Source organism: Anguilla anguilla, chromosome 11, assembly GCF_013347855.1.
Source record: "Anguilla anguilla isolate fAngAng1 chromosome 11, fAngAng1.pri, whole genome shotgun sequence".
Lineage (NCBI taxonomy): Eukaryota > Metazoa > Chordata > Actinopteri > Anguilliformes > Anguillidae > Anguilla > Anguilla anguilla.
This window is the reverse complement of record NC_049211.1, coordinates 8,558,876-8,575,453: the sequence shown is the minus strand read 5'-3', so window position 1 is coordinate 8,575,453 and position 16,578 is coordinate 8,558,876. Positions and strand designations below refer to the sequence as shown.

The following is a 16,578-nucleotide window of genomic DNA, read 5'->3' as shown; positions in this document are numbered from 1 at the left end:
TGGGCCTCATACAGCCTCCTATCACATTATTAAACCCCGAACAATATCTCTTAATTCCTTTAGGACTTCAGGGGTAAAGAGGACGTTGCACAGGGCTGACAGACAGCCGCTCTATTAAATCTGTTCGCGGATAATCCTCCAAATCTCTGCAGCAATAATACACACAAAGTGCAAGGAGCCGCTTGAGCAGAAACCACATCTTTCCAATGTTGTCTTCCCTACGAGGAGGAATGCTGAAAAACAACGCAATCAGACACGGGCTTGTAGTTTACCCAAATGCCCAAAGGTGGTTGACTTTATAAGATTCGGGCAGTCAAGTTCAAAATGAGTCTTCACAGCCTTCAATGCAGTGTTTGAGGACTCCTTGCTAAATGAATCTCCTTCTACATATACACAGCATTCTTGATATGAACTTTAATTATACTTCAAGCATTCTTAAGTATAAAATAGTATACTTCAGGTATACTACACCATACTATTTTTTCTCTGACCATTGGCCTGAAAGTCAGCCGGGCCTTACCTATTTCCGTTGTATGTTGTCTTGTACACGGGGGTCTGCTGGATCATCTCGTCCGTATAAACGGGCACTGCTGTCCGTACGCACTCGTGCGAGCACTGTAAACTGTCGTTGTAGGCCGTGAAGATGTCCACGCTGCTCGGCACCCGCGCCGGGGTGAAGTCCGTCAGGTTCTGGCAACTCTCCTCCTGCTGGTTTATCTTCCGTTGATGGCTACTGTGGCGACCACTTCCGCTCTGTGCACAGCTACAAAAACACGTACCAAAAACAAAAAACAAAAATAAAATCGTACCCCGTACAACCGTCAGACCTGGAATCTCCACGTCTTAAAATCACACATTCTGTAAAAAAAGTTATGCCAGGCTCCCAAAGATAATTGAGGATTCTGCCTAACCATACAAAAAACCTTGCATGGCCCAGTGGTTATCAGTTTTATTGGTCTTTAGTCAAAAGCACCATTCTAGCAATGTAACACAATACCACAGATTACAGCAAATTAATGTAATTAAAATTCAGCATCTTAATGGATGAAAGGAATCTTTCCTACCAGTTCTTAAGGACCAGTGTTGTTATCAAGGCTGCGATTACCATGATTAGAGACACAGTGATTGTAATGATCTGGTGAACAGCCAGACCTGGAAACAGAGAGGAAAATCAAGGTATACAAGAGTCAGGTAATGGAAAAAAACATGTTTATGCAGAAATGCAAATAGCACAAATGGTTGGCGTGCAGCAAGAAAACCGCATTTCATTTCAAAAAAAGTAAACACATGGCCCCAAATTAGCTGTGATTTGGAAGTTAATAACATATTTCACCAGCTACCTTTTTTTCCAAATGTGTCATTTAGTTACAGATTACAGCTAATCACGAATCGTTGCCGTACCCACACAGGATGACGCATGGCCTGCCAATTTTGCACTGACGCATAAATCAGTTACGGTCCCATATTTTCCCATTTGACTGAAACAGAATGCAATCGTATACATTTAATCCACCATATCCCACGCTGCTTGAAGGTCGACTGCAGCTGAGTCTGAAACAAACTGGAGGCACTGTATCTACACATGGCAGTATTATTCATTCAGCATTTGTCTAAGACTACCATATGCAGATTAGACAGAGAAGGAGATGGAGTGAGTGTGTGAGAGAGAGGGGGGGGGGGGGGGGTCGAGGCCCGTTAATGCACTCATTGAAAAACGAAGAGGAACTTAGACTGGCTGCTGATGTGCCGAGCCTCAATAGAGATGAGAATCACAAGGACAAGCAGATCTGTGGCACTGTGGGAGTGTGCCCAGAAAAGGGCATCTGAATGGAAGTGGACACGGGGCATACCTTCGCTAAAATCGCTGCACACACACTTACATGACAGGCGTATCTTTCATCGCAATTACATTCCGTTTCTTGTTTTCCCCGAAAAGCACTACAACCAAATTTCAAATGAAACTGATCTTCCATTTTGCTTATTAGCCGCTACGACCCATTTCTCACACGCCATTTTTTGACATCTGTTCCCGTTGCTGAAGCCCATTAACACCACCGTATCAGACGACTCCTTTCCCACAACTCATGAATTTTGCATATTTCTCATGTGCATAAATTCAGAGGGTATTATCCGGCTTCCAGACATCCTCAACTGAAGCACCACAACTTCCTTTTTATTGTTTTTTGGGCCAGGGTGTTCATGCAAAGTGACCTAGAAACCCCCCTTGACAAGGTACAGAACTACAGTACACAGAGCTGTTTCAGCCTACCAAATAATGCATATGTCATTTGTCAGTGTATTTCCAGTCGATTACTTCAGCTGACTTGCTCATAAAGTGCACTTTACCAGACCATTTGACCCTTTGACTTTTATACTTTTTGCAAAGTCTTAAATACTGAGACCTTAATATCGCATTTTAAATCTCTAAAGCCTAACCAATCAAGTTTGTTTTCCAACAGGATTATCACTGCATCTGAATTGCTTTGGCTTCAGGCCTTGATGTTTGCTGAGGGCATCACATTATTTACCCCGTGAGAAGAGGTGTTTAAGGTCTAGCAGAACCACTTACTAGCCATGGTTACAAACGCTGGCTTAATGCATTTCTGCTGCTCATAAATGTCTTGGCTTCAATGTATGTGCAATATTTAATATGAGCTTGCTAAATATAATATCTACATTTAAAGACTTTAAATTTTAGTAAGGTGCAAATTTGGTTGGTGCTATGAATCTGGATAGAGCGTAATTATATGTCTGTGTAGTGGAAAGAGACCAGGGGGGTATTTCACGAAGCAGGATCACAGAGATAGTGAAGATATCCAGCTGAATAAAACCCAGAACAACTCTTTTTACTTCGATCCATGTTCCAGATTTGGGACAGTTCCGGGTTTTACTCCATGCAGTTATCCAGGTGACTCCGTAATCCTGCTTCCTGAAACAGGGCCCCAAATTGTTGAGTTCCGTTCAGACATTAACAATGCCAGAACATCTCCAGCAAGGTAAAAAGGCAATACAGACATCACCGCTTCAAATGGCTTCAGCTGAATGTAGCTCACATCCCTTTCCCCCACTCTGGAACTGGCATAAGTTTGCCCTCATTCTTACTAAATCCCTGCAGGACCCCACTTTTATCAGAATCTCTGCCAGTGCCATGCACGATTCCACCACTTCTAAGGAAGTATAAGACGAATTCATATCAACTTCAGCAGTTAAAAGTAAATGGCATTAGCCCATATAATGAGCCTGCCTATATAAGTAATATGATCATCGTATAAGAACTGACGTAAGAGAGCATGCTACAACACAAAAGATGCTGCATTCTATGTAAACCACTCATTATAAATTGGCAATTACTGCAGGCAGCATAACACTGCCCAACATCTTCCCCATTTACGTAATGTTCTCAAAATCTATAAAAACAACAACAACAACAAATATAGCTGCAAGCAGCAATGTCGGGGGCCACACACCAAGGGTGAGCCATAGTCCCATAGTATTTTGGTCATGGACTGTAAACCTAATCGAAATACCATCCATACCAACTTTAGTGTGTATTGATGGGCACCTCTGTTATAATTATTTGATAATAGCAATCCTAAAGCAGTGCTGTAGCGCCACCTATGGTGGTAATGGCATGAAATTGGATACATATGTTCTCCAATCCTTTTCAAAGAATGAAGAAGAAGAAAAAAGAAGATCAAAGAAGAATAATTTTAAAAAGAATCCTTGGCCCAACAACAACAACAACAACAACACACACACACACACACACACACACAGTTAGTAGACAGCAACCAGAACTGTGCTGTTCTTCCATTGATCTTTCAAAAGCATTTTATGCAAATGACCAATGTTAATTCTAATGGAAAATGGTTCCAAGCAGAAAAAAGCAGCTGGCTGCTTTCGTAATTATCAACCAAACAACTTTCTTTATTAGTCTGTATTGCATAAAGAAATGTAATAAAAAAACCAGCTGATCATATTTTTTGAAGGTAGACTAACAAACCGCAATTTTATTTAGTAAATCTGTGGTCAGTGGGTTCACTGCATCATGCTTCTCACTTCTCCAAGTGTTTTCTCTTAATTCATTCAGGCAGCATAATTTGAATGCAGGCATATACTTGTAGCTTTAAAAAAATAAAACTCATCAGAGTTTGGAGAAATACATTTACCTTGTGTTATAGATCATAGGAGAGTTTTTCAACAGCTTGTGCAGCACTGTACGAAATTAAAAAAAACCTTGAAAAATAATGCAGAATACTGGAACAAAAAAGTTTTTAAAAGAATACATGTCACAAAATGTGTTTAGAAATGGCATATGATGTTCAATAATTGCCAACACAGAGGTCACAACATTCAGAACCATTAATTTGTATGCCATTAAAGCATAAATGACCCTCAAAGAACTCAGGTTCAAATCCACTCTGCTCTGAATGCCATTTTATGAGTGAAATACTATAAGACTGATGACTAAAAAAGCGTAAAAACATACATATTTTGAAATAGCAATGTTGCCAATCGATTTCAATAAGATACAGTAGTAGTTGGCATATTTGGTTCGGGCCGGAATAAATCTTGTAGTGAGAGCACAATCCAGATCTGGCTACGTGCCCAAAATTCAAACCGATTCCATTCTGTATGTGAAGTACTTCACAGGCCCCCAAAGCCGAGCGGAGAATTGAAACTGGAACAGCTCCAGGAGTAACTAAAGTGTTATTTTCATTTGTATGTACATATATATGATTTGCATGGATATGTGTATACTGTAGGAGAAAAGGAGAAAAAGAAAAACATGAACGGACTGCTTGCTTTGCCTTGCAGGGTTAAACCATTACCCAAGTCTGAACGGCGAAGCATTGTGCTGCATTATTTAACCGGCAAACTCGCGGTGCTCCGCCGATCTCACTGTATTGGCACACCGGAGCGGCCTATACACACCGATGAAGTGCGTGTCAGGGACAAGGGTTACTCCACTGTCACACGGGCGGGGAGGAGAACAAGTTAGTATGGCGTGCGCGCGAGCGGCACTCAGAGGCGCTTCTGCTCCCGCGATTAAAACCGTCTCCCGAGAGAGAACGCCACTGTGACTGCCCACCGGCCCACCTTCCTCACAAACGTGCCAGCTGACCCAGGTACCGCGCATCCACACGGTCTCGCAGTGCTAACGTGGAACCGCGTCCAGGGGAGAGGAGGAGTTCGCTGTTTGGACGCGTTCCATCCCTAAGACGAGCAGCCACGTTTGCTGTTTGAAGATACTAAATGGAGCTGTCGCAGAGGTGCTTTTTTTTTTCTTAACTGCCATTCCTAATTGTTACCTTACCTCACCTTACCTCGTGTCTCTGAACTGCATTTGCACTTGGATGCTTAGCAACTGCAGCGTGACAAGGTGGACAAGTCGTCAACCCCTGGAACCATGACAGCACCGCCAAACTGTACAAACTCCTTGCCCTTGCAATTAGGGTCATTCCGTTGCCAAAGACACATTAACTTAACAGAAAGCAATTTGCAGCCCTCGTTCTTGAGTCTGACATCACAAGGCTAGAGCCACGAGTGTGGGGCTCTGCAAGAGATTAATATCTGTACAATTTCAGAAAGAGACAAACGTTGCCCTTGACCTTGATCAACAGCAACGGGTCTGCTGATGTGGACCTATTCTTTTCAAGTCTGATGTCAGCAGTGCTGATTTAAATGTGAGCTTGCTTGTAGAGGGACTCTTTTGAATTAAGCAGATCAAATGTACTCAGGAGATAATATCAAGTCAATCAAAAATGCATGCAGTCAACTAATCAGCACTTTTTTTCTTAAACGGTAAACACTTCATTATGGAACAGTAATGTCTTCTGTTTGTTACGCAAACATATTTGACAAGATAAGATGACACTTCCATGATGTTTTCAAGCAAACCTATGAACGTACAGGCAGGCTGAAATATTTTCTCATTTCAGCCAACCTACCGGAGAAAGAAATGGCAAATCATGTGGCTCCAACCTCTCATTCGCATCTGGGGTTTTGAAAAATGACTCTCTATGGTCACCTTGCTTGCAGAGGTGCAGGGATACTGGCTTTTTTTGGACGAATCAATTCTGATTACCAAGAGGAAGAGGAGTGAGCAGGTGTCTGACAGAAAGGGATAAATCAAACTTTGTCAACTCATTTCGCCAAAATTCTGATCGACTCCAACAGGAACACTATTCAAACAAGAATTCAGAATTCACGATTCAACTCATTCAGAATCCCAGGGGCTCACCCACACAACTCAAATTTCAGTATTTGCCAAGTATATATTAACACATAAAAAAGACCTCCAGTTCCAAACCCTAGAAAAAAAAAACTTGGCACAGTCATGCACATGGTATGGGAGAAGATAATGCCTATAACAATCAAACCTAATATGGAGAGATATGCCCAAAAATCCTGTTGTCTTGCTCAGTGATGAATGACAGGATTTCCAATCAATGAAAGGCAGTGGAAAATCTGGCTAGCAGGCCTGACAGCAGCAAATAAACTAATGACACCCAATAAACTGTTTGTAAGGCAGTGGAAAATCCATTTTCAGGATACTATACTTTTTCTTCTTTTTCAGGATGCTATAATTTTCAAAAAAGCGGATAAGAAAGCCCGTGCCATTTTAGGAATACCTAGAAGATACATAAATGTTCATTCATGTTACTCATTCAATAAAAAAACAACACATTTATTTAATTTCAGAAATTCTTTTGAGGAAGGCTCTAGTAAAAAGTCAAGTTATTTATTATTGTTGGCATTTCACAATTCTACTGAATTATTGGGAATTCATTACTACTGTAAATTGACAGCGTGAGCTATGACAGGTTGCACAATGGCAGTTGACAGCATTTCAAATGGAATATTCCGTTGGCTTTTGTGTCTCTTATTCTTCAAGTAAAGCCGCAGCTGGCATGATTCTCGGCACAAGAGAGACTCGGAGTTGAAAGTACTGCGCTTGAACGAGTTTAAGAAGACAGCGCATCAGGAGGTAGTCCCTCTCCGGTTTCCATCCAACACATAAAACCAGAATAGTAGTAGGGCCTTAATGGTATTTTTATGCTTTAGGGTTCATTTTGATTTGTGCCTAGCCTCTTTTTTTCCCCCTCGTGCTCTGTACCGTTCTGCACTGCTGCTAAGATGAAAATCGTCCCAACTGACTCTTGCAAACTGAAAATGTTCCTCATCTATAATGCATTAAAGGTCCGAGGGGGGTCCAGCCTGCATGAACCTTAATGCACGCCACCACCCCACCCCACCCCCCCCCCAAATCCACCCGCTCATTGTCTCTCCTGTAACCTCTGTAGCATCCCCGCGCAGAGAAAACCGTCCGTTAGGCCGCACTGACGATTTGCCGTCGGCAATTAACTCCGATGTCAGAGTGTCAATCGCTGGTTTCCATGAGTCACGGCCAGCCAAAACAGTTATTGCAGGAGAAAAAAAAAAAGAAGAGAAAGAAAAGTGGTGATACACACAGCCAGATCCATAGTTTATTTGAAACTATTTTTGCCAGAGTCCAGCATTATTTAACCAATCTGCACGCCAAACGTTCACAGAAAAGAGAAGGCAGACAGACTCCCACCTATCCATCACTACTTGGTACTAAATTAAGTTGTCCCTGTATGTGGCTACATAAAACTACCTTTTTATAGCTACCTGGTGGCACCTCACGTGCGCGTTAACATTTCGCTTTCGAAAAGGCAGTTTGGCAAGTAATTTTCACACGGGGCTTATGTCGTCAAACTGCATCCATGAACAAATAAAATGAGAACATAAGTTTTAGTAAAGTAAAAGTTTTTATTTGTATTAAATCTAGGTCAGCTACTGAATTATGTGGATCCATGTGACACATTTGTTATACTGTGTTAAACATAACAAATACTGTAATGGTGTTGGAGTTTTGTATGTGACAACCTACAGTCCACTTCACTTTCTGTCAGCTTGTGAACTCATTTGCTGAAAACGGTAAGTACCTTACAGCTGCTCATATGTCTTCTTGGGTAGGATTAGTTTAATCAATGCAGCGCTTGACAGAATTTTTCGGTCAACAATGTCAAGCCAAGATTAAACATTTTGTGGAAAAATACTCAAGTTTATTAATGCAGAGTAAAGGCCAATGCTATTTTTATGATTTCTTCAATCGCCATGGTAACCAGATCCTCCATGGATAAAGCCGAGCAATCATTCCCCCCCTCCCCCCCCCAAGAACACGTAAGCGCTTTTATGCATATTTAAATGTACGAAGTTAACAGAAAAGAGCATGTCTGACAAATAAAAATCTAAAACTTGACAAACAATCCATTCATAAATAATCATGTCCTCCAGGGCTACTCAACTCCAGGTCCTGCAGGCCGCAGTGTCTGCAGGTATTTGCTCCAATCATGCACTACAACCCCCTAATTTCACTAATGAGCTTCCTTCCTGAACCAAGGAGATAAAATAATCATTATGAATAAAATAATTATACATCCCTTATTCATTTTTAAGGAACTGATGGTAGGGCTGGGCTGGATATTCTTGTTGTTGTTGCCGTTGTTTTATTTTTATTTTTAAGTGTTTAATTAACCTTTCAACCTCAAGAATATAATAACAAGCCCTGAATTATTGGGAGTGAGTCCTAGCACAGTTTTAATCATCTCGTACGCGTAGTCGCGCCGACAGCTCCATCTGCGTCGCTTTCGAAACGGCGGACAAGTTTCCCCGGGAACGGTCCGGGAGCAGCTGCAGCATCCTCAGCCATAAATCTCCGGTACGTTAAAGCGCGATGATCAACAACGCTCGCCGCGCCTCATCACAGGCCACGCCCCTCTGCGAGAGGGCACGCGTGCAGCAGCCGCTGAATACCACAAAAACAGCCCAGTGGGGGGGGGAGAAAAGATTAATCGCGCTCACGGCTGCCTACTTCTGTCCATGTGGAGGGTTGGTGGGGGCGGCTTCTAAGTAGTTTTACGTGAATACCAGCAGTGTGCTTTGTCTTCTGGAAATAGAAGAAAGTACAAACGACTTTGGGGTCAGATTAAAATGAAAATCCAGAAAGGTATCCAAGAGCCAAGTGCCCTCTGGGCTGACAATATATGGTGGCAGGATAATAGATTGTAGGGACACATATAGTATTTCCATGTGGGATTTAGGTAGCATACATAACACAAGGGTGTATTGTTCTTTTTCATTTATGTTCATTGTCTTCAAAGGCATTTAAAAAAAAAAATCTGCCCCGATATAAGCCAGAGGATTACGCAGCTGTGCTTTGGATGTACTTGCTACTGTGTTTCTGGCTCTACTCAAACCATGTCATGTGGAGGGTCAGCATGATCTTGACTGAAATTAAGATTTAAAGTAATGTTTTGGCAACATTTTGGATCTTCGTCAAATGGGGAAATAAGGAAAATATGTAAGAAATAAGGCCTAGCTGCCTGGCCCAGTCGAACAGTGCCAAAGTGCTACGATGCCACAGTGCCCGTGGTCTAACTCTGATGAGAAATATACCTTGTCTGTAGGAGCAGCTATATTTTGGGTGAAAGGAACACTGCTTGGCAGCAAAATTAATCTTGTGTACTCAGAACCTGACAACATCAAGGTGCAATATGTTTCTATTTTCGTCCAGAAAAAAAAAAGAAAAAAAAAATGCTGATTCACCCAAGATGCCTGTAGGCAGAAATGGCAGAGGGGAAATTCACCTTTTGAAAAACGCTGTCATTTTCATCAAGCGGTCTCTGTAGTCCGTGTTTAGTAATTATACCCTGCCCTCCAGCGATTGTTCGAGACATGGGCTTGTACATCACATGAACGTACAGCCCCGCTGGATATCGCCAATGGAGACCAACTCTGCCTCCCAGCAGCGTACCAGACTCCACCGTGTGTAATAACTCACTCTCTCTCTCTCTCTCTCCATCGGCAAAATACCGCGCACGTATACTGGCTCTAAACACACCTGTGTGAACAGAGAAGCAAAAGCTGTCTGACGATCTATGGCACAGGTGGAAAGTCCAGGGGTCAGAAAGTAAAAATCCTGCCATATGCTTCTTCCGCCCCCGAACTCAGCCAGCTGATTTCACTAATTAGTTCTACCTCCTGGTTGAAGAATTGTTCTAATTAGCACATCCAGGTGAATCGGAACAAAATTCTGGGGAGGACTTTTACTTTCTGAACCTGGATTTTCCACCTATAATCTATAGAGTCCTCCTTAGTTAAACCACATAGGCTTCATGGTCTTCTATATTCGAGTGACATGGGCATAGAAATCGTAATCGCACGTGTGGGATGATAATAACGGATTCCTTGAACGTATGGAATCTGGCAGGCAAATCTATGGGTGGCCAATCTTAATTAAATTGTCTTGCATTTATTTAAAACAACTGTGAGCTATTAACAGATGGCCAACCATTTTTTTAAAATCCCTCTTGGTCCAGTAGAGATATGTGTGTATTACAAGACATCTTTGATGATAAAGGCTTATGTTCACTCAAGGACTTCACTCAAAGTGGAACCTTCCTGGTTCTTATTTTCCATAGTCACAGTTGAATTCATTGACCATGTGTATATGCATATCATTATTCCGATCTTTTTCAGAATACCAAAGTACTCCAGTTATGGTACAGACCATGTGAACACCTTATTACTTGAAGTTCTTACTTCAAATATTCAAAATCAGAATAACACAGCCTGCATATGCCAGTAACTAATCCAAAAATGAAAACCATGTAAACACCTTATTCCATTTACAACTCTTAAACAAAGTCTGTGCACCCATTCAGAAGCTACTTTACTGATGTTGGGGTAAGCCTGAAGCCTTGACTTCTGGACCAACATTGTGCAACACATGAATGGCAGAAAACACCAAAATAGCAATTTGTTTAATGAAAGATGCTGAGTACAGAAAAAATACACGGATGGAACCCTGAAATCAATGCATCTTAAGCAGGCTTGTCAAATTTAACACACTAACTCAGGTTAATTCATTTTAATTACAATTTAAAATGATGGTTCCATTGTTAAAAACAGGATGGTAGATGGGAAATTTGGTCATAGATCTACACTTATGGGGACCACTAGAGCCAAAATATATACATTTTCACTGCAATTAATTGTGTTTTAGAAGTTTAGCCCATTTAATACATTAATCATTAAAATTACCCACATGATATTATGTGTTAACATCGATAATTCAAAGACAAAACAATACCAGCAGGCCCGCACCCAGATAATTTTAAACACTTCATGCACATGAAAGAATTACTAGGACGCCATCCTTTCGGGCTGACCAAAGAATGGACATGGAATATTGAGAACCAAATGGAATATTGAGCTAACCATGTATATGGTGATAAAACCAGTCTATTCTTTCCACGATTTATGCAAAGGGCATAAATCGGAATATGACCATAGCTAGAATAAGGATTCCGTAATTCCGAATATGGTGTGCTTGCAGACGTGATCACTGATGCGTGCATGTGGCGTACCATGGAATTCTCCACTTCTCGTTCATCCCGTGTCAGACTGGATAAAACAAGCACCCAGCTCTCGAGACGCTGTGCCAAAAATGTATAATAAGCTATTAATTTTACTCTTTATCTTCCTGTGGCAGTGAGAGATGAATAGGTGCACACCGGATTATTCACTTCAAATTCATTCAAAGGGCATATGCTACACCTTATAAATGCAAACAGGTGAGAGTGAACCAAAATTATCACTGCACATTTTGCACCAGCAAACTTCCTGGATGTTTTTCTTAAAAATTACTTTTATATTTTTTTTTCAAATTGTCTTACTAATGCTAATTTTTTTGGAGTTTTGTGAATATGTCCCTGAGTAATATCATTGATCAGGGCTGCCCAACCCTGTTCCTGGATATCTAATGTCCTCCAGGTTTTCATTCCAACCCTAACAAAGTGCACTTCATTCAACAGCTAGGGCCATCGATCTCCAATCTCACCCACTGAAAATAGCGTCGGTCCATCGTCCATTTATGTACTGTCACATGGCTAGAGATTTGCTCAGCTGCTAATTAATAGAATCAGGTGTGCCAAATTAGGGTTGAAATGAAAAACCTACAGGACAATAGATCTCCAGCAACAGGGATGGGCAGCCCTGTCGTAGACATTCAAATCGATCCTAATCCCCGTCTATGCCTACTGAATGATGACTCTGCATAAACATTAAATCTTACTCAACACAAATTGCTGTTTGCTGGCTTTACTTCAGCCAAAAAAAAAGGAAATCAATCTTACAATGGCTCCTGATGCACAACACAATTTGTAAATGATGTTATGTAATCCACTTTATATTTTGTTATGTTAGTTGTGTGGATAATTTCCCCCGTTTGTTTTGCTGGTTTGCCTGGTTTGTCTATTGCAGCATATCTGATGATCCTTGCGCCTGTTATAATTCCAAAATATTCTCTCATCTCGGTGTACTTTGTTTTTCTTGTGAAGAAAATCAATGAAAAAATAAATTTAGGATCGCTCATGGATTATGGATTATGTGCGCACTTGCCTTGTGGTTGTGAACGAACAGGCCCACAGACCAGTGAGAGACCACTGGCCCAATCAGCGCAAGTACAATTTCTGTGTTACTTTTTCGTCAGTGGTCATTTTTCACACAAGTTTCAAAAACAGGCCAAGACCTTTCCTAACAGTTCAGAGGGCGAAAGCACAAATTCAAGGAATAACACAGCGTGTGCACAAAGATTAAGAGAAACTGGCAGGGAAGAAAACGGTCTGGTAACGGCGTAATTATAAACATCGATAATGTTAATTAAAAACGGTGCTACCGACTGTATGGAAACTCTTACCTCAACACTTCTAACGCAGTTTCGCACCGCATCCCACTCCTTTACATGATACGGTGATATAGATTCAGTACCCGTACAAGTCAATAACATTATTTGTGATATCTTTATAACAGTGTGTACCTTTTTACTTGTACACCAAGTAGGAACCATGCATAGTGCATATATGAAAGTAATGAAGGTGTGATATGCTCATCTGACCCGATTCACTCTCTGCTGCTCTTGTTTATTTGACATATTTGTATGTGTATCTACACTGTGGAGTTTCTGTCAGCTCTGCGTGTAATCCTGGACATGAATAACATCTTCATGGTCACCTGCTGTATATACCTGGTGTAAGATTCCACACATTCCCTGACAGTAAACTTCATTAAACGGTAAATCTAACATACAACGCCTGGATGGATGCGGAGGCGCTAGTTCCAGAATGCTGCAGAAAAGTAACCGTTTCACATTTACATTTTATTGGCTGCTTTTAATAATTGTACATCGGCACGGTGAGTGGTCTTGTTAATAGAGTTTGCAGATAGCGTAAATCTCAATCAAGAATAATCACGAGGAATGTCAGTGCCCACATCCTGGAGTTGCAGTGATTACTAATCAATAAAGCCATTCTGCATGCATTAGCACATCCATAAATTAATTCCAGGGGGATTAACATATGCATGAACTTATTATATGCAGCCCCCCCCTGCCCCCCTCCCCCCCCAAAAAAAAGAAGAAGAAAGAGAATTCACTTATTTTCAGAGTCCTAGCATCACACCTATACAGAATGACAAGACATAAGCACCCACACCAATACAGCATTATGTGCATGTCTAATTCTGTAAGATGTAGGTCACTGAGTTTGTTTCTTGTAGATAATCTTATATTAAATTAGAGAACCCAATTATTATGCAGAAGAACTTGATTGGGTCTATACACATAAACAATAAAGCATCAAACATGCAGTACTATTGTCATGGTAATGTCCGTGTGTATTATGCATAAGATATGCCTCCATGTCTTTTTTGATACTGAAACACAAATCATTCTCTGTTGCAGAGATGGACCTGAATCTAAAATCTGAATCCAAATCCTAAAATAATCATTGTATTATTAATTCACTGATTCACGTCACCAGAATTAAACAAAGCTTTTTATGGATTCCAAAAACCATTTACTAATTTACCGTAGGTTTACACAGCAGCAATCCAAGAAAAGTGGATAAACATGTCTTCAGTGATGCATCTAGGGCCTACAAGGCGAACTACAGAATTGCTTTAATCACAAGATCACAGCCATAAAAGCCAAATAGCTTCTCTTTGTTATTGCCTTACCTAAGAGGCTTTAAAGCTCGACAATGGGAATGCTAATTTCCCCCCAAATGGCGGATGTGAGATCTTAGCACCTGAAGCAATTTCACACAAGAAGAGTCAAAAGAGCGCTTTTTCTTTTATTTTACCTGCTGTGTCTCCAAATGGCTTTGGTGGTTTGGCAGTCACCCCGATGATAATGCTGGATGGCGTTGTGCTCTGTCTCCGGGGGTGGATGGTTGTCACCGCCACATAGTTTGTTTGGGGGTGGCGCTTTGTGGTGGTGGTGGTGGTTGTGGTGGTGGTGATGGTGGTGGTGGTCAGGGCTTTGGTGGACACAGTGGAGTTGGGCACCACCCTGCCGTCGTCCTCGCCTCCTTCCTCCCCGCCCGTCGGCCCCCAGTCTATAAATCCAGGCACCGTCGTCGTCCTGCCGTCCTGGGACCTGTCGTAGCCGTCCCACTTCGCCTGCCTCCTCGGCCTTATCAAAATGGCCGACGGCTCCGAGTTTCCTCCCCCCGCTGAAGAAGAAGGAGCCAGGGAGTCCGTCGCCTTGGCGGAAGAGCGTTTCGACTGGCACTCCGAACAGGGGGGGCCTCTGTGCGCGGCGGCGGGGCCCCTGTGCTTTTGACCCGCGGGCGCGGGGAGCTTGTCCGCCCGCTCTGGCTGCGGCGTCGGCCGCAGGGTCCTCTGCCACCACGGCCCCGCGCCCCGCCACAGCGGCTGGTTGGGCGGGTCCCACGCGGACCCGGGGCCGGCCCTGGAGCGAGGCGCGGGTCTGGAGAGGAGCTTGAGCACCGGGCCTTGAGTCACAGGGCTACAGAAGGTGAAATCCATGGTGAGGTGTATCATGGCGAGGAGGATCCAAGCGTGGCGTCCTGGCGAGCCCCCGGATCTCAAAGCAGACATTGGACTGGAAAGAAGGAAAGAAGCACATTTCCTGTCATTATCTCTTACAAGACCAGGGTCACCCTCACAGCCGAGTCTATTAAAATGATAATAAATGGACCATAATTGAGTAGAGTACATTGTAACAAGTGGAGTTCAGTCAGTAGACATTCTTTTTTTTTTTATCCCAAGAAATATATTGGGGTGAACATACTCACAGGCTATGCAGCGAACAGTCCCAGCAGATACAATATATGGCCGCCTATTTCGAATAAGACAGATTTTTGTGTCAGCTTTCTCATAAGACATATTTTTGTGCTAACTTTTCACAATAATCACTTAACTTTTTTTTCACAAATAAACCATATCTTTATCTTTTTGCATAGTTATATCCTATGTATTACTGACTATAGCTTTGGATTCTGCTGCTTTTACATGTTGAGTACACCAAGGCTGCATCCTTTATTATTCTAGTAAATGCCGAAACACCTCCATGTAAATAGAAGAAATCGATGTAAAGTGTCTCTATAATTTTGCAATAATGCCAGGCGTAGTACACTCGTTAAGAGATTGCGATACCTTTCTTCCCCATGGACAACACACATTACAAAAGGATAATGCACTTATAAGAGGGGAAAAAGCAGTTAATGTGATTTGTGCATAAAGCAAATATTTTCACATTGTATTATATTCAGAATAGGAATCTATTTCTATGCGCAAACAATAAGCCTCAGAGTGTATTTTTTGAAAGGCTTCCTCAATCGTTTGCTGGGATCCATGAATTTAATGGGACATTTTACGAACGACAAACCCTATATTCACTATCAACTACTGAGCAGGAAGAAAATAGCAACTCTAAAAACTGTAAACTGGGACTCTTGAGCATTTGTGGAAGGAAGGCTATCGATTGGATGTGGGATTATCCTCCGGCTAGCGACTTCATCGAGAGATATCTGTAATCTCCATTGTCCTTGGAGACTTCCACCTCAAATCAGGAGCTAATTCAGGGGCACTGCAGAATTATGCAAACAACAGAGTGAATAGCTACATGGTCACAAATGAAGGGGATGGGGAATAATCTTGGGCTATATATCATTCCATTTATGGTATATAATGATATACACCAAGATTGATTCCAAATTTTAGGATATTCCATTTATGCCACCTAATTGCTCCTCTTACAGAACAAAAAAAAATGTTTCGGAAAAAGGTTGTCGGATTATGCAGAATTTTAACCTTTCATAGTAAATTGCTGTATACAAGAAGAATACAACTGTGATTGAAGAACTCGCAGAACTCACTCTAGGTGCCCAAAAAAAATAAAAAATAAAAGAAGTCCACCTATTATAAAATTCTGATCCTTCAAGAGCTGCTGCTAGGCAACCCATCTCTTTAAACCATACATACAAAATGTTTCTGACAATCAGGTTCCTGAAGCCCATCCAATTCAGCCGAAATGTTTTGTAAAGTGTACGCCCACAGCCTTTGCTGCAGGCAAGCAGCGGTCACTAACAGGCTTGCAAACCCTCCGTGTGAATTGCACAGTGAATTCCAGTATTCATCTCATTTGTAATGGTCTGTCTTGACAGAGGTTTTCTAAGAGTGTTT

At 41.8% G+C, this 16,578-nt stretch overlaps 1 protein-coding gene across 1 annotated transcript in view; it reads right to left on the bottom strand.

Annotated features, from left to right (window-relative positions):
* The window catches only part of ajap1 (adherens junctions associated protein 1), a 50,121-nt gene that overhangs the window by 10,606 nt on the left and 22,937 nt on the right, over positions 1 to 16,578 (bottom strand). The window contains exons 2-4 of the mRNA XM_035380570.1: positions 14,232 to 14,995; positions 1,065 to 1,152; positions 521 to 763 (exon numbers count right to left, since the gene is read on the bottom strand). Of these exons, the coding sequence (XP_035236461.1) occupies positions 521 to 763; positions 1,065 to 1,152; positions 14,232 to 14,995 (1,095 nt within the window). The remainder of the gene's footprint in view (positions 1 to 520; positions 764 to 1,064; positions 1,153 to 14,231; positions 14,996 to 16,578) is intronic.